Here is a 25361-nt window from a genome sequence, read left to right on the forward strand (position 1 = left end):
TGCTTTGATCACCATCCCGAGGTACAAGAGCTGTCTGTGAGAGCCCGCACGGTTCTTTCGCCTGTTACGAAGGCTGGCATCGAAATGTGCTCTACGAGGGACCCTCCGAACACTTCCCTACAGCGCGTCTTCATCGAAAACCTGGAGTGCCAGACGATTGTCGGTGTGAATCCTGAGGAGCGAGATGTCCGGCAGCCAGTCGTATTCAATATCACTCTCGATGCGTTGCCTCGCCTGAACCAGCCCGTGGATCTCGGGGACTTGACATTCGCAATTCAGGAGGTATGTCGTGCAGGAACACCGATGTATCCACTTGCTGACGATTTCCCGCAGGACGTATCCAATAGTTCGTATCTGACGATTGAAGCTCTCGCCTCATCCGTAGCACACACCGCACTTTCGCAATGCACAGATAAAACTGCGCGTGTAAATGTGCGCGTCGCGAAGCCAAAGGCACTGCGTCCGACTGCTGAGGCGGCAGAAGTGGAGATCTCACGAACACTGGAGGATTACCAGCACGAGCTCCGTCCTGCAGACTCATCGAATATCGCAAACGGTTCGCTGTCGGTATCAGCGCGCAGCGAGGGGACTTCGTTTGCGTCTCTTCTCGCTTCGGTCGGGGAGAGAGACAAGCCTGTCAAGTATTCTCATCGCGCTGCGATAGCTCTAGGCGCGAATCTCGGCGATCGTTTTGCCAACATCGAACTGGCGCTCCGACTTCTGGAGTCACCTCCTCGAGGTGCGGGGACGCCTCAAGCAATGGTGGTCGACACGAGTTTCATGTACGAGACTGCACCGATGTATGTGGCGGATCAGCCACTGTTTATCAACTGCGCATGCATAGTAAGTTCATCACCAACCGAGTAAGGCATACGCTGATGTGGATCCCCTGCGACGTCAGGTCGAGACGGACATGAGCCCTTTGGAGCTGCTTGACTTTGTCAAGGAGATCGAGACCACCGTTGGGCGAGTCACTTCCTTCAGAAACGGCCCGCGAGCTATCGACCTTGATATCCTCACGTACGATTCAGATGTCTTTGACTCACGACCAGTCTCAGAGCGGGAAACGCTGGACAACTTGGCAGGCCAGCTCGTCGTGCCCCATCCGCGCATAGCAGAGAGAGAATTCGTTCTCCGGCCGCTGAATGAGTGAGTTGTCAGTACCGTACTTGATATCATTTCTGACTATCGACAGCATGATCCCAGATTATGTTCACCCAACGCTGCGCAAGCCAATTGGCGCCCTCTTCTCTGAGCTTTTGATGCGCTCAAGCTCGGACGCTGCGCCCATGTACAAAGTCATGCCCTTCCCGCGATATGGATTGCCTACGGACCCGCCCTCGCGGCCTTCCTCCCCGTCATTGGAGGACGCCCCACCTGTCCCACCCACCGCTGCGTATTGGACATACCCGGTGACGCGGAGCAAGGCCAGCCACCGGCGCACGACGTACATCATGGGGACGCTCAATGCGACGCCAGACTCGTTCTCGGACGGCTCAAAACACAATAATATTCCTGCTGCACTGGCGTATGCGACATCGGCGGTGGCTGGCGGTGCTGCGATCGTCGACGTCGGTGGTTATTCTACCCGCCCGAGGGCTGCGTACGTCTCGCCGGAAGAGGAGACGTCGCGTGTCGTGCCTGTCATCGAGGCCATACGATCTATCTCACAGAGGGAGGGCACTGAAGACGCTTTACGCTCGAAGACGGCACATGTCCTGATCAGTGTGGACACCTTCCGATCTGACGTGGCAGAAGCCGCTGTACGTGCTGGTGCCAACTGCATTAACGATGTCTACGCGTTCGTCGGTCCAAGCTTCCCACTCACGGAGGCTTCCGCGGAGCACTTCCTCGAGATGCGCCGCGCCGCACGCGAGCTCGCCGTCCCGGTGGTGCTCATGCATTCACGCGGGGAAGCGTCCGCGAACAAGGACTACTCGCAGTATGCGTACGCCGCGGACGCGCACGGGCACGGGGCTGTGCTCGAAGGCGTCAGGGTAGAACTGGGCGAGAGGGCCGAGGCAGCCGTGAAGGGCCCTGGCGGGATCCGAAGGTGGAACGTCATCGTCGACCCAGGCATCGGTTTCAGCAAGACCGTCGAGGGTAATCTGGAGTTGCTGAGGGACGCGAGCCAGCTCACAGCCGAGACGTGGCGTCGGCCGGGGAGGAACCCGCTTGCGGAATATCCGCAGCTTATCGGGGCGTCCCGCAAGTCGTTCCTTGGGACAATTCTCGCCCGACCGGACGAGGGGGGCAGTTATGAGGGACGGGAGACGAAGGCGAGTGAGAGGAGCTGGGCAACGGCTGCTGCGGTCAGTTGTGCGGTTCAGCAGAGAGCAGAAATCGTGCGGGTGCATGATGTCCTGGAATTAGGTGACGTTCTGAGAATCAGCTCGGCGATATGGGATCTGTAGACTGTAGTATCTTCAGGGAAATGCTAATCCATACATTCAGATACTGGCACTACTGACCAGGTGTAGAACAGTACAGCGGTCACTGATAAGTACTGCCGAGGGCTCGTCGCGTCTCCCAGCAGCCACGACGGGCTCGAACAGAGCTTATCACCGGGGAGAACACGATCGATGTTTAGGTATTTAGTGACATCGACGTGAGTCAAATTGTGTTGCCACCTAAAGAAGGAGCAGCGTACGGAGATGAAAGAAGATGCGCTCTACCACTGGTCATACTCGAAACGACCATGTAATCTCGTCACGATCTCCTGATAGTCTGGCTCGTTCTCCACCGTCATATAACCATGTCGGATCATGAAATCCAGAATCACTGCGTTTCCTCAGTACACAGTCTCATGTACGAGCGGAGGACATACCAAGGGCTGTGTTAGGCTTGAATAGACCCGAACGCATACGCGTGATCACGTCTTCTAGGGGAAGTAACTAGAAGACGTGGAGGATCAGATCCAGTACTGACCGAACGAGAGCGAAAAGCTGACCTCAAATGCTTCTACCTCGCCATCGAGAGGCTTGGGACGGAATGGCGTAGGATCTACACCTGGCGGGATTCGCAGGTCGTAGACATATCTAGAAATGCATGACATATGAGCAAGATCCCTCGCTCAGGAGACCACTGGACGCACTCGACTTCTGGTTGCAGCCATCCGAGAGGGGTTCTGCAGGTGGTGTGTATCATCAGTGTTCGAATTGCATCTGTTCGAGCAGATAATGCTCACTTGAAAAAATAGCTCACGCTGCCAACTGTACGTGCATGCCTCCGCACGATGGCTTCCTCGATGCTGGCCTCTTCCATTGACTCCTTGACCAGACTCTCAAATGCGCCCAGGCCGGATGGAATGCCTCCCGCGACCGAGTTGTCCAGCCATCTCGGCCAAGTCTGCTTGCTCTTGGAACGAGTTGGAATCCACATCCTGCATGACTTCGGCAAACCGAGTTCGTCTGGATCCTCCTCGTACACTGTCATATGGACTCCGTAGGTGACCACGCCGAATAGCGCACACGCTGCACGTTCCATCATGAACGCGTAGTTCCGTCTATCTTCCGAGTCCTGCACCGCGCTCGTCGAGCCGACCGTTGCGGCCGTCGCGAATTCCTCGGCTTCACTTGGTGCATCGTGTGGGCCAAATGGATTTCGATAGATGGGATACATCTCCCCGCGCCATTTCTTAGGGCCAACCACGTCTGACCAGAGACCCTCGTCTCGCCAGCGCTCGCACAGTTCCTTCATCACACGCGACCGAGCGGCGGATGTGTTAACGTGAGACGCAAAGCTGATGACCTGCTTGCCGTCGTGATCTTGAACCTCCCATGCAGAGCCATCCTTGGTTCCCTCTATTTCGTGTAGCAACTGCTGAACAATGGGTGGTCGAAGAAGACCGATTGCAGGAGACTCTGGGTCCGAGATCAGGCGCCAAGTCACTAGATGCTCTGCCGCAGGATCTGTGAGGTTCAATCGGAAGTTATCGCATGTCTGGAGAATTCGTGCAAAGCTCTGCGGGGAGCTGGGGGTAGGCCCGGCCATTGCGCGAATGATGGCAATTGGCAGGATTATATCATACTAGTAGAAGAGCGTCTAGATCTGACTAAGCCAGTTATCTAATCTGACCAGACCAGGCTAACCACGGCACGAGCCGATTCCGTCTCTTCTCCTCTGACTGCTTGTCGCCGGAATGGGCTCTTGTTCGCGTCGCAGGTGCTTTGCGTGATCACTTGGAAGCTACTCTTGTACTTGTACTACCATACCAAGTTCAGTATCAGCCCAACGAAATAACCTGAACGACGCATATCTTCCGACCATATCTCATGGCCCCGGCCCCTGCTCCTGCAGCGGTTAAGCAAACGTCGAGCGGCGGCTCGGACAAATCCACCTTCAAGCGCATTGAGGACGAGGAGGTCAAGCCGTATGTCATCGTGAGCGACCTTGGGAAGGGCAGCTTCGCGACGGTGTACCGAGGGTATCATGAGGTGCGCAATGGTTAGGTCTCAGTCATGTCCTGACTAACGAATGATCCAGCAAACACACCGACAAGTAGCGATCAAGACCGTCAGTAGGGCAGGCCTTAGCCCCAAGCTCTTCGATAATCTGCAAGGCGAGATAGAAATCCTCAAGGCGTTGTCGCATCGGCATATCACAAGATTGCTGGATATCGTTGTAAGCCGCTGTATATCCTGCTGCATGTGAACGATCAACCCTAACGCTTCTGACTCAAGCGTGCAGAGAGGAACATATATCTCATCATTGAGTTCTGCGCCGGCGGTGACCTCTCGAATTACATCAAGAAACGAGGCAGGGTGGAGGGTCTCGAATACGTACGTTCTCCTGGCGCAGCTCCGACGTATTACCCCCATCCGAGAACAGGAGGTCTTGACGAAATAGTCGTCCGTAGTTTCCTGCGTCAGCTTGGTAAGCACCCTGGTCATCGCTGCTGGGCCTTCTTAACACCCGTAAAGCTCGCGCTCTGAAGTTCCTGCGACAGCGGAACCTCATCCATCGGGATATCAAGCCGCAGGTTAGTGAGAGCCAGAATCGCTAGAGGTTCCGTACCCTGACGTGCCGCAGAATCTGTTACTGAATCCCGCATCGCCCGAGGACCACGCAAGGGGCCATCCGCTCGGCGTGCCTGTCCTCAAGGTTGCTGACTTTGGCTTCGCGCGGTCGTTACCTCAGGCTATGATGGCGGAGACGCTGTGCGGATCACCGTACGTCTGCGCGCATGTGCCACGCTATCTCGACTAACAGTTGCTAGACTTTACATGGCCCCGGAGATTCTCCGATACGAGAAGTACGATGCGAAAGCAGATCTTTGGTCCGTGGGTGCCGTGCTGTACGAGATGGCAGTCGGGAAGCCACCATTCCGCGCGTCGAACCACATCGAGCTTCTCAAGAAGATCGACACCTCGAAGGGAATCAAGTTCCCCGATGAGGACCCGCAGGCCCAGGCGCGTACGCAGGCTGCAGGCGACGAGCTCAAGTCAGTGCCCAGTGACGTCAAGATACTCATCCGTAGTCTCCTGAAGCGCGTCCCTGCGGAGAGGAGCAGCTTCGAGGACTTCTTTGGGAGTACTGCCATGGCAAAGTCCAAGTTCCCGCGTCCGACGCCTGAGTTGGCCGATGATGGTGGTGTCGAGTACGGCCCGGATGGCAAGCCTATCACACCAGCGCATCACAAGGTCATCCCGCCGGAGGTGCTTGACCCCAAAGCGATGATACCTCCCAGCAAGTTCAACTTCAGAAGACGGGAAATTGTGAGCGGAGGATCACAGGATGTGCCATCTGGAAGCAGGTATGCTAGCGTGACAATTTTACGGGTGTTTGTATCGACGTTTCATTAGTAGTCCTACTGGCACCGGAAATGGCATTGCCGAAGTGTCGAGATCACCAGCGAGGTCGCCACAACACGAACCTTCCCCTCTGCCTAAGCCGGCATCCGGAGAGTCGTCCGACATACCCGGAGAGACTGAAGAGGACGGCCTCCTTCGACGCGAGTACGTTCTTGTGGGTGACAAGCGAGCCGTAGAGATCAACCGTGCTGTAGATGGTAAGTCGACGAGACTTGTTCGTTCGAAGGCGCTGCCCATCACGGATGCTTTGTTTGCAGAGATCAGCACTGCCCGACGACGGCCGTTGCACGACAGACGTGCGTTGCCCATGCCCATGCCCCTTCCCGACGCCAGGACACGGTCGGCCTACCCGGACTTTGGAACGCCCTCCCCCACCAACGCCAACACCACATTCCCTCCACCACCGAATCCCAACGCGCCCGCGCTTTCCTCCTCGCCCTCTAGCGCAGGCTCGCGCGCAGCGTCCAACGCGCTGACGCGCGCGTTGAACATCGCCACCAAGAAGCTGTTTGGCTCGTCCGGTCCGCGGACGGCGTACTACAAGGAGTTCAGCCCGTCGCCGTCGTCGCCTCGGCGGCAGACCATCCTGTCCGGTCGGAGGCAGGGCCTGGGGCTGCAAGTCAACGGCACGCGGGATCCGATGGAGGATGAGCTCCTGGCCTCGCTTGAGCAGCTCGCGCAGAAGACCGAGGTGCTGACGCATTGGGCGGACGAGATGTACGAGTATGTCAAGGCTATCCCGCAGAGTACGTGCGCGTGCACCCTTGCCTGACCTGTGTGGAGCCTGACTTCCTGCTAGAGCCCTTGCCGGACCCGACGAAGTTCATACGCCGGGAGGGCGAGCCGGAGCGACACGCTGTGAAGCGGAAGAACGCGGATATCCAGGCGGAATACAACGCGATGACCGGCGTTGCGCTGTACATGCTCCTCATGTCGTTCTCGCAGAACGGCGTGAACAAGCTGTGCAATTACTACGAGCACTTGCAGATGCGGGATCCGGATGGAGAAAGCGAAGTCAGCGAGGGCTTTGATGAAGGTAAGTCGATCGTCAGAAATTGTCGCACGTTAAGGATGCTTATTGTATCTCGTGGCAGCGTTGACCTACTTCGAGGACCACTTCAACAAGTGCCACGACCGTGCTGCCTTGGTGAAGACGTGGTTGCCAGCTCAGTACACGGGGCCGCCCACGTTCCTGGACCAACTCATCTACGACCGTGCTCTCAGCCTTGTGAGTTCAGCAATCCGTAACGTAGATGCGCTACTCATATCTTTCTCAGAGCAAGATAGCCGCTCGGAAGGAGCTCACCAACGAGATGTCGTCTCACGACGAGTGCGAGAAGCTATATGAAGAGGCGCTCTGGTGTCTGTACGCGCTGCAGGACGATCTCCTGCAGAAGGACAACCCATACATCGAAGAGGACCGTGAGACAATCTCGACGTGTAAGTCCGCGGCAGGCGTTCGTCCGACTTCGCTCTGACAAGTATTACGCAGGGATCAAGCGGACGAAGCTGCGCCTCGTCCGGTGTCGTGTCCGGATGGGCATGAACGAGCACGACCGGCTCCGCGATGCCAATGCGGACGTGAATCTCTCCGACGTACCTCGGGAGCCGCCTCCATGGGAGGTACCCGTCCTAGATCAACAAATTCTGACGTCGCCGCGGTAGCCCCTTCATCATGCCTGGTACTTTTTCAAGTCATTCCTTGTATAGATATCTCTGCTGGGTGTACGTTACTGCTAACTATTGGTCGGCGTGGTGGTTGTCAATTACTCGACACGCCATCTCTGCCATGTTCTGTTCTGTTTGTCTTTAGTTGTCTCATACATACCATGGACCCGCACGCGCTCATTCGCTCTGCATACACTGTACAGTACTTATACATCATCTATGTGCTCTCATGCATCCTTTCGCTGTGCTTCTCGTACAGCTTCTCGTGTAGCACCCCGTGCGCTCAGAAATCGAAGCTTTTGTTAAGATCTTCGTGGAGATGCTCGCGCATCCCTGGCGGGAGTCTTGGCTCGCTGTTTTGGGCGATGTACCCTAGCGAGAGGCATCAGACGATGGCGTCACACGTAAACCCGTAAACGCACTGAACGGCATTTCGACACTTTCTTTCGGGTTAAATGTAATGGTTGGGTGGTCCTGTTGAGCCCGTTATCAGAAAGGACAAGCAGGAAAATTGAGCATCACTTACGATGTAAGGGATTGCAGACAGCGGAACTACGGAAGCGATGAGTACATCCTCACACATTCCGCTAGGATCTGGACCTTACTTTTATCCTGCACGACTAGTTTTGTGACTCCGAGAGCCGTATCAGTCGTCATTTGAATAGGTCCAAGGCGTCGCGTAGGAAAGCCCAAGACTCGAAGTTCAGACGTTCGATCGCGCGGCGGATCGTCACCTATCGGCAGAGCATTGAATTGCTGTTCCACCGCTGCCTTCTGCGTGCTTACCGAGTATCCCCTGTATACAGCACATGAGCGCGGTTCACAATACCCAGAGGCACAGACAGGTTGTCGGTCAATCGTACGTACGCCGAAAAGAAAGCACTCGAACCGACCGTCTCCGTCTTCGGGAGAGATTTCTTTCTCTGCTTTCGGGTCCAGTAGGCACACTCTTTCCGTTGGTATGGAAAGGCGTCGCATCAGGTCCAGAATAGGTTCTGAGTGCGCAGTGGCCCCAGCCGCTTCCCGTTCATCGCCGGCATGCACAGAAAACAGGGCAGTGAGTGTTTGACAAGAAGATCGGGACAAGTGCGTAAAATGCACATGCGCGTCGGGCCCTGCCAGTGATCGCATATGCTGAAGGGATGTAAGCCGCGTGTCTGACGGACTGTAGATGATTGTGAGAACCATGTATTCCAATTCTACCCACTTTGGTATGGCTTTGGATGTCTCCTCGTCCTCCTCCATGTGCTCTGCAAGCAACATAGTACTTGGTGAGTCGTGACCCTGTGACGGTAGATATAACTGTCTCTCACCGATAGCATATCTAAGCACCATGCCGGCTGATTAGTCGTCAACGTTTAAAGCTTCGCAGACGGGTCTCTGACTGGAACGGTCAAGATGTTTATGTGTACAGTCCTGTTTTGGAACGAGTCGTGAACGTCATGATCAAGCGCTCACGCGCACTTCGGCGCTTACTTGAGGAAGCTCGCGCCCACGCAACGCCACGCATTGCCTCCTCCCATGCCCGAGACGACGATGTTCCAGTCACCGTCAGGTCACCGCGACGTCACAATGTAATTATAAGTAGAACGGATGAAAATTCGTGGCCTTAAATTTCTTGACCAGAAGGATCATGTATGCGCGAACTTCGAAGGTGAAGTTTACCTACTCGTAGCTCTCTTCAAGCTGCGCTGAAAATTCTGGTGCGACAACTGCGCTTACAACTTCACAGGTAGCTAGCCGCTATAGCTGCCCACGGTACCGCCGTCGGGCCTCATCATTGGGGTCGTGATATGAGGGACTACTACCTGTCACTGTTTGTAGATTCCTGAGGGAATCACCACTTGTTCCGCGACTGTGTAAGATGGATTAATCAAACAGCGCGCGCTCTACCACTGTCTTTCATAGCAAGGATATTCCATAGCAAGAATACACAAACACTGTCAAGAATCCGTACCATCGCGCCACGCCTCGCACACAACATCAAAGCTCAGAGCCTGGTCTTCGACACTGGACAACGGTGGATCAAGCTCGTTTGGTAAGCTCGTTTCTGTGCGTTTTGCTTTTACTGATCACTGAGAGCAGGTTCGAGTATGACATCGGCCTCCGAATTGAAAAAGACCCGAGAGCGCTGTTATACAGTTTGTCCGCGACAGGAACGCAAGTTTGAGTGGGGCATGCATCGCCCGTTGCGGAGAATGGGTGTGCTCAATGCCACCGTGAAGTAAGGTCCGCGCGGGGACCTAGTCGAAACGTCTTCGAATACATCACGTATCGCATGGCCTGCGGCCGCTGACCAGTTTTCGATCTCGGTCAGCTTTCTCCCGAATTCGAGGTCTTGTTGATGATCCCATCGTGCGTCGGGTCAGTAGAGCGAGAGGCTTTCTGCCCGGCGTGAAACATGATCTAGGGAAGGAACACAAATCGATCTGGCGCAGAAGCCGCAGCCTCAGACCATCGAATGATTGCAGATGTAGTCGAAATTCACTTCGCGGTATGTTTGCGTCGTCGAAGCACTTCGCTCGCTACCGAAATCGCTACTAACAGATATGCGCTAGTCAACATTCGGTCGTGACGCATCATCGCCAAAAGCGCAGAACAATGATCTGCGATAGTCAGTGATTATCATCTATATCACACCATTCGACACCTACCTCTCTGACAAGCCAATATTCTCGGACTTGTTTTCTATTGTAGTCGATTGTCTTTTGATGTCCTGCCTTCCGACTGCAATATAGCATGAATTCGACCCCACACCTGCAGCTACAGAGAAATGATATGGGGATGTATGACAATGGTCAGCAAAGGTCAGCAATTCGTCAGCATCAGCATGACTTAGCTATTATCATTGCTTGTTGCTTGCCCTACAACACGGAGATCGTAGCAATGCTTCGCCGATCTGTCGACTGTCTGCCTAGTTCATTTGTTCAAAGATACGGCATTCGACCGCTCGAGCACCATGAACAATCATCACTATTTGATCATCAGCCTTACAAATACATCGGAATAATAGTCACAAAAGGACCCGAGACGAGCTCGTGAACGACCGTCCAAGCAACAGTAGGAACGAAAGGGAAGGGGAAATCTGCATGATGGGTTTAGTCGTAGAAAACGTGACTGGCACTTGGCCTTCAATGACCGTGACGGCGAGCTGGCAACCCGAGTGAGAGCGGAGGAGCGAGAGCAGACGAGCGAGATCGAAAGGAAAAAACTGGCACGAGGAATCAAAGGGAAATGGATGTGTACTGCACTACATTGTCAGTTAGACAGGTCCGAGTTATTTTTACGGAAGGACTCACTTTAAGACCGCGCTGGAGTTGAACGTTGAGGGCCAAGTCGGCTGACTAATGTGAAGGCGTCAGCGATGTAGTCCAGAAGATCGCACGAGCTACTTAACGGTTGCGTAGTTTAGTTCTCGCCAGCCGCAGAGCCACGACGCTGGCGTGCTTGAAGACGACGCGCAGCCCGCTGTTGCTTGAGCTGAGCCACAGACGAAGGCCCCGTGCGAACGATGGTATTGGTAGTGCCGCCGCCAGGCATCTTGGTGCCAAATACTTGGCTATCATACGTCGTGAGCCACTAGTAGTCTGCCAGAGTGAACTGGCAATCGACTGACGCGTTCCACCATGCGAGCGTATCATTGCGCCACTCGTCGTCTTCAAAGAGTGATAGTGCATTTTTGAAGAATCCCATCCCGGAGAAAGGACCGTCATCGGCGTGCCACTCGAGGACCGAAGACAATAGAAAACGCGCCTGCAGGAATCAGAGACAGGCACTACCCGGCGTGTGAAAGCTCGGACTTACAATGAGAGCAACATACAGGATGCTGTATTCATCGACCTTCGTGACTCCATACATCTTCGCGACTGTCTGCCGACCGCCCTTCTTCACTTGTCCTGGCACTGTTGTCGTCACACTACTCGGCCCTAGGAACGTGGTCTTCCAGCACTTGAATGCAATCAGTAAGCATCATTTAAAGATGAGGTAAGACGACTAACCTTCAATAGGAATGGCGACTTGAGCAGACCCCAATCAAGGGCTTCTGGATTGTACTCGGTTTCACAATACAAGAGTGATGGCCAGTCTTCATGGTCGATGTGTCGCCCATTTATGGCCCGAACGGACTGGCAAAACCTGTAGACGAATTATGAGCCTTAATTTTGTGTGCCACTCAAACTTACTTTTCGCGATCTTCGTCGAACTCATCGCGTTGATTCCGCGGACACAGCATTCGTGCTGCGGCATGACAGTGCCACCCACGCTGAGGCTTCGCGAGGGCACTGTCGGGAATGGTAAGTCCGTCGGCCTCGTATACGTACTTCAAGACCCTGTCTTTGAGGCGTGAGATGTCGTCTGTGCGAGCCTGTCGCTGAGCCTTGTCTATCTATAACAGATGAACCAATGTTAGTAGTGCGAGATCTTCAGCACAACACAAGGGAGTTACAAAGTGCGCGATAGTGTCAAAGTCAGCTTTATTCTTGATGTTCGGCAGGACTTTCTTGAGCACGGGACAGTAGTGAAGCAGCTTATTGAACATGTGTAACGTGTATCGTAGGTCCTCCTTCTCGCTGTACTAATGGGTAAGTAGTAAACCTCGTAGAGGCAACACGGAGAGCATATATGCGCTCTGTGTCGCATATATGCACTCTGTTGCATATATGCGCATATACGCACAATCCTTCGAGCATTTCGTCCTTGATTGGTGGTCCGTCGTCGTCGAGATTGAGTGTAGGGTTGTTTCGGAGATGCATACCGAGGCGGATTGTGTGCTTTGCGTTCTCCAGAGGCCCCATCCCACGTGGAATAAAGCGCGCAGCATCCCAGAAGGGCTTACTGAGGAGCAGATGAGATGGGAAGAGAGAGAGAGAGAAAATGCTGACATGAGAGGCGTGCGCGCGGTTCCCATGCTCAAGCCAACCTCGAGCACGAATTGCCTAAACTCCTCGGCATCCATCGCGTCGGCGTCCAGATCTTCAGCCTCGGCTTCATTGTCTTGTACTTCTTCAACTTCTGGTGGTGGCGGCGGCAGTGGTTGTACGTCTCCCTCCGGCTCTTGCTCGGCATCTGCAACACCCAAGTCGTCAGCGGCCTACTATATGCGGTGCTACGAGTTGCAAACCATCTCGGCGTCGTAGTCTCTTCCTCTTCTTCGGTGGCGGTGGTGGTGGCTCAACTTCCTCTTCCTCTTCCTCTTCCTCTTCCTCTTCTTCGTCCTCTTCTGCACTTGATTCGACAGGGGGTGGTGCCTTCTTCTTGCGTTTCTTACCCAACTCGTCACCGTGAGATTGGTGAGTGGTTTTCTCCTTGTGTTTGGACTGAGAGACGACTGCGCCAGAGGCGGGTTTGGTAGCAGAGGAGCGTGGTGACATCGTAGTACGAAGTCAAGTTGCAATAAGTGACGAGGAGCAAGTGACGCGTCGGAGAACGCGAGTGTCTGGAACACGTGACCGCCGTGTCTCGCGTCAGTGGCTGAGCCTTGCATCTTCAAGTCGCAAAGTCGCTGAGACTCTCCATCTTGTGTGCTCCGCGATGCGACGGCATCGTGTGTTTCTCATCCTGCTGCTTTGTCTCTCCCTCATGGCGTCTTTGCTGAACAAATGCCTTGGCTGCAAAGCGACTTTCGACGACTCGCGTGCCCTCAAAAAGCACGAAAGATCATGCGAGAAGAACACGATCTTCACAACAACTTCCCTGCAGAAGCGCGTCCGAGCTCCCGATGTTACGGTCAAGGCAAGGAAAAAGGCTAGAGTTGATGAGGAGGTGTTGGTGCATAGTGATAGGGAAATGCCACGGGATGAGGTGCGCAGAACAGACCTTGCTCAACTTTGCCATGAACTGATAACTTGGATGCTAGCTGCCCGTCATTCAGAGTACCGAGCTGGGCAATTCATCTGGATCCAGAACGAGTAATACTACTCTCTCTACGGCACCCAATGCATCTGTTATCCCTCCAGAGTCTCGCAGCCGTGCTGGGCGCAAACACAGAGCGCCGCGACGCCTCGATGACTACCTTCCTTCCACAAGTGTTGGCCTTCCGGCGCACATACCAACCCACCTTGTCCTTGACGACGATGATTCCACATCTGCTGAAGCTCCCAATAATGCGACTGACCCGACATTGAACCATGACATCGCCATCGGAGAGTCTGAACCCCCTATCCGCCCAGTCTCGTACTTCCAAACTGAACCGGATGACTTCGGTTCATTCCGTTGCTACAGTACTCGCCCTTCTACAGAGCCCCAGGAGTCAGCCACTCTCGATGAGCTCAGTGATGCCCCTACGCTCCGTCCCTTGGACCGCAGTCGTGACGGTGCTTCCGTCTTGCAAGGCTTTGGCCCAAGCATCGTGCAGAAGGTCCAAAGTGGTGCAGAGAAGGCCAAAGATTGGTTCTACCCCTTCCTCAATGCCACCATCTTTCGCCTCATGGCCTGGGCGAACACCGGGTCAGTTGTGAAGTCAGACAAGGAAGTCCAGCGGCTCGTAGACGAGGTCTTCCTTGCCCACGACTTCGATCGCGAGGAGCTGCGTCAGTTCCGTGTCGCAAGGGAATTCGAACGCCTAGACAGTCTCGACAAGCCGGGCAACATCTTCTCAAGTGAAGATGGATGGCATGAAGGGTCCGTCAAGATTCATGTCCCTAAGGAGGGCTTGAAACACGCATCGGAAGCCGAGACCCCTGCCTTTCATGTACCCAACGTGTACTTCCGGAAACTGGCTGAGGTCATTCGCTCGGCGACAGAGAACACCGACGCCCGGCGTGTCAACTGGCTGCCATTCCGGCGGTATTGGAGACGTCGGAAGGTTGAGATGTCTCAGTCCGATTCAGGAGACAGTGACACCGAGTCATCGTCGGATTCCACGCCAGACTCGGACAACAAGTACGAAAACATCCGTCTCTTCTCTGATCTCACCGACACCGACGCAATGCTTGAAGAAGATGCTAGGATCCGTACGATGCCGCGCCAGCCTGGAGATGCCCCGGAAGTTGAGTACGCAGTGGCACCACTCATGGTCTGGTCGGACTCGACACATCTCGCGAACTTCGGTGGAGCGCACCTTTGGCCAGTATATGTGTACTTCGGATGGTTATCGAAGTACATCCGTGGACGACCAACATCGTTTGCAGCTCACCATCTCGCATACCTACCATCAGTGAGTGCTTAGCAAATATGAATGTAACGGTGCGTGGGCTGACGAAGATTAGCTTCCGGATTCCATACAAGACTGGTATCAGAAGACGTATGGCACCACAGCGACCGCAGACGTCCTCCGTTTCTGCAAGAAGGAACTCATGCACGCGATCTGGTGTCTCTTCATGGACGACAGCTTCATGGATGCATATCGGAATGGCATGCTTATACACTGTAGCGATGGTGTTCTGCGTCGCTTCTTTCCAAGGTTCTTTACATACTCCGCTGATTATCCAGAGAAGTATGTTCGTCTGTTGCTGCGCCATTTCACATTACTGACCGACGACGCCTACTGCAGAGTGTTACTTGCATGCCTCCGTTTCCTCGGAAAATGCCCATGTCCGCGATGTCTTATCAACAAATCAGATATCCTCGACATGGGCTCATCTGCAGATCTCCAGCTACGCATGAACATTCGCATCGACTGTAAAAAGTTGTGGTCCATTATTGATCGAGTGCGCCGGTGGATATTCAAACAAGGGTATGCTTTGACGAGCAAGGCAATTGGTCAAGTAATGGATCCGATCTCCATTCTCCCAACAAGAGTACGTTGAATGTGTGTTCTTGATTTAGCAAGCCAGGCTAATCAATAGATCAGAGTGCCTTCTCTACGCGCCTGGCCGACACTGGATTCAACCATTATTCCCTCTTTGTTCCTGATATTCTCCACGAGTTCGAACTTGGCGTGTGGAAGGCCATATTCGTGCATCTGTTAAGGATTTTATATGCCGAAGGGAAGGATCGCATTCAAATCCTAAATGAACGGTGCGTCAATATTCTGACATCATTGCCACAGTGCTAATATATGTGGTCATTGCAGTTTTCGCCGTGTTCCCACCTTTGGTCGTAGCACGATCCGTCGATTCTCACGAAACGTATCCGGACTGAAGCAGATGGCTGGGCGTGATTTTGAGGACATCCTTCAGGTAAGCTACACATTGTCATTTCGGATACTATGTGCTCAATAGCTTTGCATACCAGTGCATCATCCCCGTATTCGATGGACTCCTCCCTCCCCCGCATGACGAGCTTGTGGCGACACTGCTATTCCAACTCGCATACTGGCATGGACTTGCGAAGCTTCGCCTACATACAGACGAAACAGTGGCACTGTTGCATGCCGCAACGCGTGCACTCGGGAAGATCACGCGCAAGTTTCTGAGTAAGACATGTGAAGCATACGACACTCGAGAGCTCCCTAGGGAGGAAGCCGCACGTGGTCGCCGTAAGGCAGCGATGATGGCAAAAAGAGGGGTCAAAGCCAAGTCGAAAGGTACACAGAAGCGTGCACAGAAGTCTTCTGTCGGAGGCGCACCAGCTCCAGCACCACAAACCGGCGCCAAGCGTAAATTGCTCAACTTGCTAACGTTCAAGTGGCACTCGTTAGGCCACTACGCTTCTGCCATCCCTTGGTTTGGGCCACTCGATGGTGTCAATACACAAACGGTAAGATCTCGACGTGTCACCGATGTGATATATGCAGCAGATGATAATCTGCCATATGATAGGGTGAAATGGAACATCGTCGGGTGAAGCGGTTCTATATTCGCACAAACAAGAACAACGCTGCCCGGCAAATAGCTCGACGGCAACGCCGTGAACATCATCTCAGGAAGATCCTCCAGAGAGATCGCGAGTGGCATGCAGAACAAGTCGCACAAGAAGCTCGCAAAGCCCAGCTTGAGTCCCGCGAACACGCTCACGAAGCCCAACTTGAGCCGCGCAAACAAGTGCACGTAGAACGCCCTCATAACGGGACACTGACACACACCGTGGCTTCCGGGTCCGGGACGCAGCCTGCCGCAAGGCATGGCGCTGCGCTTACTGTATCACAGGAAGACCCACTCCTTTCCAGACGTCTCCACACGAACGTTATCATATGTCAAGCTCCGAACGGCACTACAAGAATATCTCCAAGTGGGTCAACACTGGCATGCGTAATAATGACCCTGTGTTTACGGTCAGTGATTCAAGTACACGAGCACTGATTGCCATACTGACCATGTCCTCGGACAGAATTTCGTACCAATGCTCAAGGACCACCTTCTCTCACGACTGACAAACCGTGAATATGACGGCGACGAAGATAGCTTTGGACCAGATGAACATGACACAGTAAGCTTCGTCCATGACCGCATTTTCCTTCACAAGGCCCTTCGTATCAATTATACCACGTACGACATGCGACGAGCTCAGGACACGATCAACCCTCGTATCCGATCGGACATCATGCTTCTGGCACCACATGAAGATGACGAAGACGACAATGCAAATGGACATCCATACTGGTATGCTCGAGTTATTGGGATTTTCCACCTTAACGTCAAGCATCGCGGCTTCCTGTCGAAATCGAAGTCTGCTCAACGCATGGACGTGCTCTGGATTCGATGGTTCGGTCGCGATACCACAGCGCCCGGTGGCTTCGAGACCTGCCGTCTTCACCGCATCGGATTCATCAATCATGACGCCCCGAACGCCTTTGGTTTCCTCGACCCCAAGCAAGTTCTCCGAGCATGCCATATCCTACCGTGCTTTGCATACAATTTTACGGCTGAGTATCTTCCACCATCCATAGCACGCCAACCAGAAGAGCGCGACATGGACTATGTCTATTATTATGTTGGCATGTACGTCTTGTGGTCAATAGTACCGGGCTCCTTTGAACAGTACTCACCTTATAGCTTCTACAGGTTCGCTGATCGTGACATGCTGATGCGCTACATTGGCGGTGCAATCGGGCACAAAGGCCTACCGTCTAGCCGGGTCACAGCGCGATCCCTCTTGGCGGCTATCTTGAAGTTTCGCTCCCTGTGCAAGCAGACGATCAGCATTCGGTACCCAAAAGGTGAAATGAACACCGTCTTGCTGGACGACCTCTGGGAGAAGGCAATGGGTCATGATATGGCACCCCATGCGGAAGACATGGCCCGGGCAGATCCAGAGAGCCGACAAGCAGACAGGTGATCCCTAGTGACGAAGAAGACTTTGGGTATCATTGGAGCTCCGAGTCTAGTGACGATGGCGATCATGAAGCTAGCGACGGGGACGAAAGGCTTGAGGTAGTAGATGCTGACATGGTTGGAAATGAAGGCGATAGTGACGCAGACAGTGGCAAGGAAGATGACGAGGACGTTCAAGAAGACCTTGATGCTGAGGATGAGGAGGAAGGATGGGAGGACGACTTTGATCAAGATGGTTATGCATCACCTTAGGTGCGTCTGAGCCGTTGTCGTGTCTCTGTAGTAGTACTGATTCACGGTGATAATCCTTCAGCATATTGTAGGCATTAGAACTGCAGTACTTGTCCAAGTCATTGGACGGATGAAAGCTGGACTTTACCTTGCCGGGCATTGCAGAGCCTCCGCCGCCATGATCCGACTCGATCTGACTCCGAGTCGTCGCAGCCAGGCTGTTCATAAGACTCGTAGTCACGGACTGCTTATGGTTCACCGCCGCTGACAGTCCCTCTAAGGCTTTGGTGCTAATTATCTTGCTGATATTACTTCCACCCATTTCGAATCTCCGCCGCTAGGATTTAGAACGGCATGATCCCGTGGTTCGTCCTTCGTGTTGAACGCACTCACATCCGTAGCCACAGTGATCTGCGAGGGTGGCAGCTTGGGAAATGTCCGGTGAGTCACTGCTTCATAGTACCTATAACCCCTCCTAACTACTATGGATTTATACAGTCAATCGCAAGGCGGTGGACGCTCGTCCGGACGACATGCGCAGAACACTTGGCGCCTCCGACAGCCAGGCCTGACAGTGACAATGGCCCATGTGTCCTGCGGACACTTTGGCCCCGGGGTACAATCAAAAATCACCTAAATCCGTTTTTATATTCTGGCATTCCAACTAACTAGGTCCCAGTACTTTATTCTAGACGGAACGAGCCCGACGGGACGCTTTCTGAGGATGCGCGGCTTGACAGGCGGTCCGGCGCTCATACGCTCGGAAGTTCTCACGCTGGTCTGGTGCGAGCTCGTACGCGATGTTAATTATCCTCGTTCCTCTGCCGGTTCTACTACCGTGCATCCACTTTTGTTTGATCGCCATGGTATATTTCTACACGCAGAAACTTTCAACGGAGTTAATTGGAGCACGGGTACTACTGGTAAGCAAATATCTGGTGTTCGGCTCTCAGCGGCTAACCCATCTGCGATTATCTTTACAAGTCGGTCTTAGGGATGTACGACAAACAACCGTCAGCACGATATCGAAAGATAACTGTTCGTCACTATGAAGCGTGGCTATCTGCAGTTATCTTGCGAAATCATACAGCGGTGAGTCGATCTTTCTCTGTCTGCACATATCAGCAGAATGCACTTTTGCTGATGATGGTTACGGAGAGTACCACCCTGGTCGGCCTCACATGCGATCTCGAGACTAAGAAGTTGCACACACCAACCCTGCGTTAACGACAACTGTGCGTGTGGACATAAACCAGATAGCTCAGCGCTGAACATCTATCCTTAGTGACTCCGAACAAACCTTCACACCCCTCTGGGCGTCCGCGCTCGAAGCGATCAGTCAGAGCCGTGTTCCCGGCGTGCAGCACCTACGATGACCGGTCATCTATGGTCATCATGCAAGGCTAGCGTAACCTTTGGCCAAATGAACAGTACGCCAGGGGCGGAAGCTACGGCAATGAGTGCACGGATGTACCATAATGCTCGATGTCATGTTCAAAGCTATCTAGGCTCGCAATGCGCGACTTCTGAGAGAAGCGATGCCTCTCGGGTGTCTATATGTCTATATACTCAAGCACACCGTCACGTTGCTAGTTGGTATGGTAAGGGTACGAATTCGTTCATCAGTCGAATGTGCAGCGCTGTTGATCGTTGATTGTGCTAGATCTTTTGTGTGGTTCGTCTGTGGTATAAACATCGAATCCGATTCTGAGTCCTGTAAGTAACATGTGAGTCATGACCAACAGTGCGCTCGCTGCCAGACATGAGCACTGATGCCTTTCACAGCCCTGAAGATCCTGCAAATTGGCGAATAGAAGATATGGCCTCTCAAGTTATGTCCCTTAACGGTGCTGGCCGGCCCAACTCAAAGCGTGCAACATGGGTAGCATATTACAGATTAACGCGCAAGCACAACTTCCCACAGGGTTAGATGTCGTCTTCTGGCCCTGCAGTGAGTAACCCGTTATCAAAGGAGGGACGAGCATGCTGATTCTATTTCATAGCCTGGGGTTTAATCATGAGTGCTTACGCTCTGCGGCTGTCTCCCCGGTCACTTGCGATTCAGCTCGCTGCGTACTTTGTTGGTGCGACACTTCGACATAGTGCCGCCTGTATCTGGAACGACATGTGCGACATTGAGATTGACCGGAAAGTTGGTGTGTGCCACGTCTTCAAGTTGATCGTCCGTGGTTGTCAAATCTCATCCGTACATTTATGTCTTCGCAGGTAGGACGAAAGGTCGCCCATTGGCCGCGGGAGAAGCATCGCTTGGCGGTGCGGCCATTTTACTCGCCGCCCATTTCATCGCGTGTCTCGTCATTCTCTCGTATGCCGGAGACGCAGCGTGAGTATGCACGCACCGTTCCGAAACACTCTAACCCTCTTGACAGTTTCAAGTGGGGGCTGTTCTGCCTCTGTTTTCTGGATCCCCTGTACCCTCTCATGAAGCGATGGACTGATTGGCCTCAGCTCTGGCTCGGTATGCACATTGCAGGCTCATCTGTGCAAGAACTAACATGGCGCTTGTAGGATTCGCCATGACGTGGGGCTTACCTGTTTCATGGGTGTCAAATTTCGGCGAGATGAACTGGTATATCGTACCTGTTCTACTCGGAGGCGGTGTCTGGTAAGGCAAATAATTTGTCCATATGAGATCTCTGCTACACCGTTGAACAGCTGGACCATCCACTATGACACTATCTACGCTTGTCAAGATCGTCGCGACGACATCAAAGCCGGTGTTCGGTCTACCGCAGTCCTGTTCGGAGATTGGACCCGCCTCATCCTCGCTTGCTTCTCCGCTTGCTTCGTTATATGCCTCGCATTGGCTGCGGCATCAATCATCAAGCCGCTCTTCTTCATCACTGTGGCAGGTACCGCATTCCACCTGGCTTGGCAACTTATTGTCGTCGACCTGGACGATAGCTCCGATTGTCACAGAATCTTCAAGGTAAGTAGCGTATCATGTTGGCGCTCAGAGCCCGAGAGTTGATATGTCCATGTTTCCTAGGCAAATGGCCAACTCGGTCTTCTCCTTTTTGCTGGATGCTATGCGACTATGCCATTGGTACTACGAGATAGAAAGGCATAATTATTTGATCGAGTGTGGAGCATGCAACATTATCATATACCCTTGTTTTCCGAGAACATCCGTATCTTTCATGTGGGCCGTCGAGTTCCGTTCCTCGTTCATTTTGTCCTTTCCTACTCACTTTGTATGACAGCTAAGTAGTTGCAGAACATTAGGCGCAGACGAACGCGCGCGACATACGATGACAAATAAGCGCCACGCCACAGTTGACGTCGGTTCATCCACTTCTGCCGCACCATCATGTTTTGCGGCTTCACGGTCGTCTGCACTAGAGCACCTGTACCGAGCAGTAGCGACGCGGTCACGTTCCTCGGACACCGTATTAATGTGTTTTACATCGAGAGTAGTAACAATGCATAATGCCTCCCTACACGACTGCTTGCAGTCAGCTACAATGGACGAGTCCGACAGACGTCGTAGACCTGGGTGTAGGGGCAGATACACGTTCAATTGTCTGCGGCACTGGCCGGTACTCCTGCAAGGCGTCCACGGATCGTGTTTACTGAGTCGCAAGACATGCCTCTCATGACGGCTGCTGCAGGGACAATCGATGCAACGCAAAAACATGGTGGTGCGAGGTGTGGTGAGGTCGTAAGTCTGGCGAAGCGCGAGGAACGAGCGCTTCGACAGAGTGTTGTCTATGAGCGCGGGATAGTGAGCGCCCGAACTGCTTTTGTCTCGCGGTCACTACACGCTGGCTGCTAGTACCTCGCTCGTCTCTCGAAAAACCTAGATCTCAGCCTAGCTATACTATCTATCACTAAGCGACTACCCTAGTACCCACACATGGATAATCAAGGAGACGAAAACCGACCACGAGTCGCAGATCCTTCAGGCGAGGTATGCCCGAACTACGCAGGCCCCGCTTACGCCCCATTCAGGCAGATGCTCGTCGAGCGAGGGATGACAGTGGAAGACGCGACCCAGGCTTTGAAAGACGGTTGGCAAGCCGAGTACAACCAAAGGTTGGAAGCCTGGCAAACCCAGGTACAAGCCGACATAGCCGCCGCCGAGGCACAGCACCAGCGCATGCAAGAAGAGGCTGCTCGGAATCTAGCTGCAGAGCAACAGGTCCGAGAAGAGGAGCGGCGCGCCATGGACAAGAAGAAACCCAAGCTCGCGCGGATAATCTCGAGCCAGCCGCCGCCAGACACGATACGAGACCGCATCTCGGAGTACGCAAGAGACAAGTTGGCCAAGCTAGGGTACGTGGAGTTAGACTACTTCACGGCCAAAGCGAAGTCAGAGGCGTCGACATACTCGAAGACGGTCGCGGACGACGCGATGCTGATGATGAGAGGCGAGGGCTCGAACCTTTACAACTTCGTCCCCGCAGCCGCAGGCAGAGCGCAGAAAGTCCGCGCAGACGCAGACCTACCGTTCGCGGAGTTCTTACTCACCTGGCAGGGTTTCCTGGCAGAGCTCGAGACCCTCCCGCTCTGGCCGCGGGAGCACATCGACCAGTACCAAGATTTCCTCGTAGCCATTGTGGGCCACGTGGACAACCAGGAGGCAGTTGGACAGGCCGCGCTCATGCTCTACGTCGACTCGGTCCGTCACGAGTGGCACAGGAAAGTCCTTGCGAAAGACATGGACGACACGCTCTTCAACATCTCCAAGTTCAACCACAATCTCTACAACTCGTGCAGGAGGACGGTCGAAAGTAAGAGGCACAGGGAGGCAGTCGAGTCGGTGCGTATCCGTCATGCCGCGGTCGACAGCAGTCGCTAACAAATGTTATTCTCCATCTCCATCTCCCCTCCTCCTTCCCCTACTGCATCTCACATGCAACTACACGCGCGCGTGGCCTGAAACGGCAACTCCCACGCGGCGTACACATCATTCTCGTAAACCGGCGTGGTTGCACAATCCTCTGACCGGCGTGGTCACGAAATTACGACCGGCGTGGTCGATGACCTTGCGCACCGGCGTGGTCGCATGCGTCTATGCAATACGGGCCGGCGTGGTCGCGGTATGTGCAAATTACGGACCGGCGTGGTCGCGTTTTGTCTCGGGACCGGCGTGGTCTCCGAATCTGTCGACCGGCGTGGTCTGACTGCAACCTGACCGGCGTGGTCATCCCTACCCCCTCCCCTGTACTGCCATTCGGCGCCCATCCCTCCGCCCATATAGCTCGAGAGGCTCAACGAGCAGATGCGAGACAACATGCGAGGCCGAGACACGCGCTCGCAGGCGTCTGCAGCACGAGCGCGTCGATCGCAGTCCCCGGTGGAGCGGCGGAGCAAGGGCGACGGGCAGAACCAGCGATCCCAGAAGAAGTCGGGCCCGACAAGCTACGGGCAGACAAGGGATTCGTCGGCGAGAGGGTACAAGGACAGCGAGAAAGCGTCCGAGCGCACAAAGCCCGGGGTTTTTCCCCACGGCGCAGGTCGCTCGGGCGGCGAGACTTGCGCCGTCTGCCTCGGTCGCCACCCCAGGACCGAGGTGGGCAAGTGCCGTTCCGTCACGCTATGGTCAGGCAAGAAAGCGATATGCCGAAGGAACTCCTCCGGACAGATCGTCAGTACCGACGGAACCACGATCTGCCTCGACTGGCAACGCCCTTCTGGCTGCTCCACCACCAGCGCCCGACACGTCCACAAGTGTTCGGGTTGTGGACTCTACGACCATGGAGCCAGCACATGCCCTTTGGCAGAGACGTTTTGAGCCGCTCACGCCGTACATCACAGACGCATGGGAACGGGCCCTATCATCGTCCGGACTTCGTAGTAAATATCCTTCTCTCGTACATTCTTTGCGCTTCGGCTTCGACATTGGCATCCCACGTATTGTACATACACATACACCTCCAAACAGCAAGTCGGTCGAGCACCACGCAGTCGAGTTCCGACGGGCCATCGACACTGAGCGACAGAAAGGGCGCATGCTGGGCCCTTTCACCAGACGAGCCCTCGAAGCGATCATCGGTCCCTTCCAAACTTCCCCCTTGTCCATCATCCCGAAGCCACACAAGCCCGGAGCCTTTCGCCTCGTCCAAGACTTCTCGTTTCCACGCTCCTTATCTTACGAATACACCTCCATTAATCATTCACTGTGCGCCGACGACTTCCCGTGCACATGGGGTACGTTCACCGCCTTCAGCCTCCTGTGCTACCGATTACCCCCAGGCTCGCAAGCAGCAGTCCGCGACGTGGCAGAGGCATACCGCACGATCCCATTGCATCCCTCGCAGTGGCCCGGAACAGTTGTTCGGGTCTCAGAAGGTGACGATTACCTCGCCGACACCAACGCCGCATTCGGGGCTGCTCCCAATGGCGGCACGTATGGCGGCATGGCTGATGCAGGAGCGGACATCATGCGATCCCGTGGACTCGGGCCAATCACGAAGTGGGTCGATGACCACGTATTCTTTCGCATCCTGGTTGGGTCTCTGGCTGCATACAACGCTGATCGATGGAGATGGCAGAAGCAGGTCCAGTTCCACGGCGGGGAGCACCGGGAACGGGGTCGCATCTGGTATGGAGGTGATACACTGCCAGACGGACGAACAGACGAGTTTGTTGAAGACCTCGTATTCCCGATCCTCGATCTATCTGACCATTCCCTTCGCTCTAAAGAGGACGCGCGATACTCGTCCTGCATGCAAGACATCGATGACATCTCGACAGAACTGGGCATCCCATGGCAGAAGGAGAAGGACTCGCCCTTCGCGACCTCATTCCTCTTCACAGGGTTCCTATGGGACCTCGAACGGAAGACAGTCGCTGTCCCCCGAGCCAAGGCGGACAAATACCGGGCGGCAATTGCTTCGTGGGGCACCTCGCGAACACACTCGCTCGAGGACGTACAGAAGCTCTACGGTAAATTGCTACACGCCTCCCTGGTTGTTCCAGTGGGACGCAGCTATCTCACAAATCTCGAGGGGATGCTCGGGATATTCCATTCCAATCCTTTCATGCCACGTACCCCACCTCGAGGGACTGAAGCTGATCTCGCCTGGTGGGACGCCACACTCGCGCGATCAGACATCTCCAGACCCATCCCCGGGCCACAGCCTGTCCAGCGCTTGGAAGCGTTCTCGGATGCTAGCTCAGGAACAGGAATTGCCATCGTCATTGGCCAATACTGGCGAGCATGGGTCCTGCGTGACGGATGGAAAAAGGATGGACGAGACATCGCCTGGGCAGAGGCCATTGGGTTTGAGCTCCTTGTACGTTGCCTCACATCGTCGCCTGATCTCCCAGACAGATCACGAGTCTTCGGGGACAACAATGTGGTCGTTGACGGATGGAGAAACGGACGCAGCCGCAACCGACAGGTTAACGCGGTTTTCCGCCGCATTCACGAGGTGGCGGAAGAATCAAGACACGAATTCTTCATCAGCTACATCCCCAGTGCCAGCAACCCCGCCGACGCTCCGTCTCGGGGCGCCTACCCGGAAACCAC

At 54.3% G+C, this 25361-nt stretch overlaps 9 protein-coding genes across 9 annotated transcripts; 6 read left to right on the forward strand and 3 right to left on the reverse strand.

Annotated features, from left to right (window-relative positions):
- Positions 1-84: 84 nt before the first annotated feature.
- Positions 85-2414, forward strand: B0H18DRAFT_872165 (Dihydropteroate synthase; the record flags this gene model as incomplete). The annotated part of the gene is made up of 4 exons (XM_048040204.1): positions 85-282; positions 334-843; positions 902-1149; positions 1196-2414. 4 exons carry the CDS (start codon positions 85-87, stop codon positions 2412-2414), a joined length of 2175 nt encoding a protein of 724 aa, XP_047896689.1.
- A 257-nt stretch (positions 2415-2671) lies between these two features.
- On the reverse strand, positions 2672-3993 carry B0H18DRAFT_1116264 (NUDIX hydrolase domain-like protein; the record flags this gene model as incomplete). The annotated part of the gene is made up of 5 exons (XM_048033400.1): positions 2672-2781; positions 2828-2894; positions 2951-3038; positions 3095-3127; positions 3188-3993. 5 exons carry the CDS (start codon positions 3991-3993, stop codon positions 2672-2674), a joined length of 1104 nt encoding a protein of 367 aa, XP_047896690.1.
- A 281-nt stretch (positions 3994-4274) lies between these two features.
- B0H18DRAFT_1140234 (Pkinase-domain-containing protein) lies at positions 4275-7586 on the forward strand (the record flags this gene model as incomplete). The annotated part of the gene is made up of 11 exons (XM_048035633.1): positions 4275-4436; positions 4486-4623; positions 4683-4875; positions 4923-4981; positions 5032-5171; positions 5219-5782; positions 5805-6559; positions 6613-6849; positions 6908-7041; positions 7091-7253; positions 7306-7586. 11 exons carry the CDS (start codon positions 4275-4277, stop codon positions 7476-7478), a joined length of 2718 nt encoding a protein of 905 aa, XP_047896691.1. The 3' UTR covers positions 7479-7586.
- Positions 7587-7621: 35 nt separating this feature from the next.
- On the reverse strand, positions 7622-8898 carry B0H18DRAFT_84739 (DUF431-domain-containing protein). Its single transcript, XM_048039569.1, has 6 exons — positions 8795-8898; positions 8667-8731; positions 8087-8615; positions 8008-8033; positions 7904-7955; positions 7622-7853 (listed from the first exon to the last, which is right to left on the reverse strand). The coding sequence occupies exons 1-6, from the start codon at positions 8814-8816 to the stop codon at positions 7765-7767; spliced, it is 783 nt and encodes a 260-aa protein (XP_047896692.1). The 5' UTR covers positions 8817-8898; the 3' UTR covers positions 7622-7764.
- A 1582-nt stretch (positions 8899-10480) lies between these two features.
- Positions 10481-12698, reverse strand: B0H18DRAFT_1102640 (uncharacterized protein). Its single transcript, XM_048032558.1, has 12 exons — positions 12601-12698; positions 12362-12545; positions 12156-12314; positions 11926-12049; positions 11801-11865; positions 11663-11761; positions 11480-11615; positions 11286-11429; positions 11098-11234; positions 10879-11040; positions 10781-10825; positions 10481-10731 (listed from the first exon to the last, which is right to left on the reverse strand). The coding sequence occupies exons 2-10, from the start codon at positions 12433-12435 to the stop codon at positions 10890-10892; spliced, it is 1089 nt and encodes a 362-aa protein (XP_047896693.1). The 5' UTR covers positions 12436-12545; positions 12601-12698; the 3' UTR covers positions 10481-10731; positions 10781-10825; positions 10879-10889.
- Positions 12699-13905: 1207 nt separating this feature from the next.
- B0H18DRAFT_838946 (uncharacterized protein) lies at positions 13906-17836 on the forward strand (the record flags this gene model as incomplete). Its single annotated transcript, XM_048039473.1, has 13 exons — positions 13906-14275; positions 14348-14634; positions 14687-14913; positions 14971-15217; positions 15271-15437; positions 15493-15598; positions 15654-15945; positions 15997-16118; positions 16181-16402; positions 16528-16632; positions 16689-17299; positions 17363-17425; positions 17614-17836. Coding segments are annotated over 13 exons (3042 nt in total), but the record flags the coding sequence as incomplete, so codon positions are not given.
- Positions 17837-19741: 1905 nt separating this feature from the next.
- On the forward strand, positions 19742-20954 carry B0H18DRAFT_872208 (UbiA prenyltransferase family; the record flags this gene model as incomplete). Its single annotated transcript, XM_048040211.1, has 7 exons — positions 19742-19814; positions 19867-20019; positions 20090-20207; positions 20254-20342; positions 20393-20489; positions 20540-20813; positions 20874-20954. The coding sequence occupies 7 exons, from the start codon at positions 19742-19744 to the stop codon at positions 20952-20954; spliced, it is 885 nt and encodes a 294-aa protein (XP_047896695.1).
- A 786-nt stretch (positions 20955-21740) lies between these two features.
- Positions 21741-22685, forward strand: B0H18DRAFT_1116270 (uncharacterized protein; the record flags this gene model as incomplete). Its single annotated transcript, XM_048033401.1, has 1 exon — positions 21741-22685. One exon carries the CDS (start codon positions 21741-21743, stop codon positions 22683-22685), a length of 945 nt encoding a protein of 314 aa, XP_047896696.1.
- Positions 22686-23339: 654 nt separating this feature from the next.
- Positions 23340-23612, forward strand: B0H18DRAFT_826044 (uncharacterized protein; the record flags this gene model as incomplete). Its single annotated transcript, XM_048039349.1, has 1 exon — positions 23340-23612. A coding segment is annotated over one exon (273 nt), but the record flags the coding sequence as incomplete, so codon positions are not given.
- Between the last annotated feature and the right edge of the window lie 1749 nt (positions 23613-25361).

Source organism: Fomitopsis serialis (genome assembly GCF_022376445.1).
Source record: "Fomitopsis serialis strain Sig1Antser10 chromosome Unknown B0H18scaffold_13, whole genome shotgun sequence".
In the NCBI taxonomy this organism is placed as follows: Eukaryota; Fungi; Basidiomycota; class Agaricomycetes; order Polyporales; family Fomitopsidaceae; genus Fomitopsis; species Fomitopsis serialis.

What these genes read in the sequence shown, in the direction of transcription:
- B0H18DRAFT_84739 (XM_048039569.1), bottom strand. Translation starts at nt 8,816, where the DNA reads ATGGTGCTTAGATATGCTATCG. An exon ending in GGGTAGAATTGGAATACATG is followed by an intron (nt 8,616 to 8,666) that starts GTTCTCACAATC and finishes ACATCCCTTCAG; the next exon opens with CATATGCGATCACTGGCAGG. An exon ending in TGTCTGCAATCCCTTACATC is followed by an intron (nt 7,956 to 8,007) that starts GTAAGTGATGCT and finishes CGGGCTCAACAG; the next exon opens with GACCACCCAACCATTACATT.
- B0H18DRAFT_1102640 (XM_048032558.1), bottom strand. Translation starts at nt 12,435, where the DNA reads ATGGATGCCGAGGAGTTTAGGCAATTCGTGCTCGAGGTTGGCTTGAGC. An exon ending in TTCGACGAAGATCGCGAAAA is followed by an intron (nt 11,616 to 11,662) that starts GTAAGTTTGAGT and finishes ATTCGTCTACAG; the next exon opens with GTTTTGCCAGTCCGTTCGGG. An exon ending in AGTCGCCATTCCTATTGAAG is followed by an intron (nt 11,430 to 11,479) that starts GTTAGTCGTCTT and finishes ATTGCATTCAAG; the next exon opens with TGCTGGAAGACCACGTTCCT.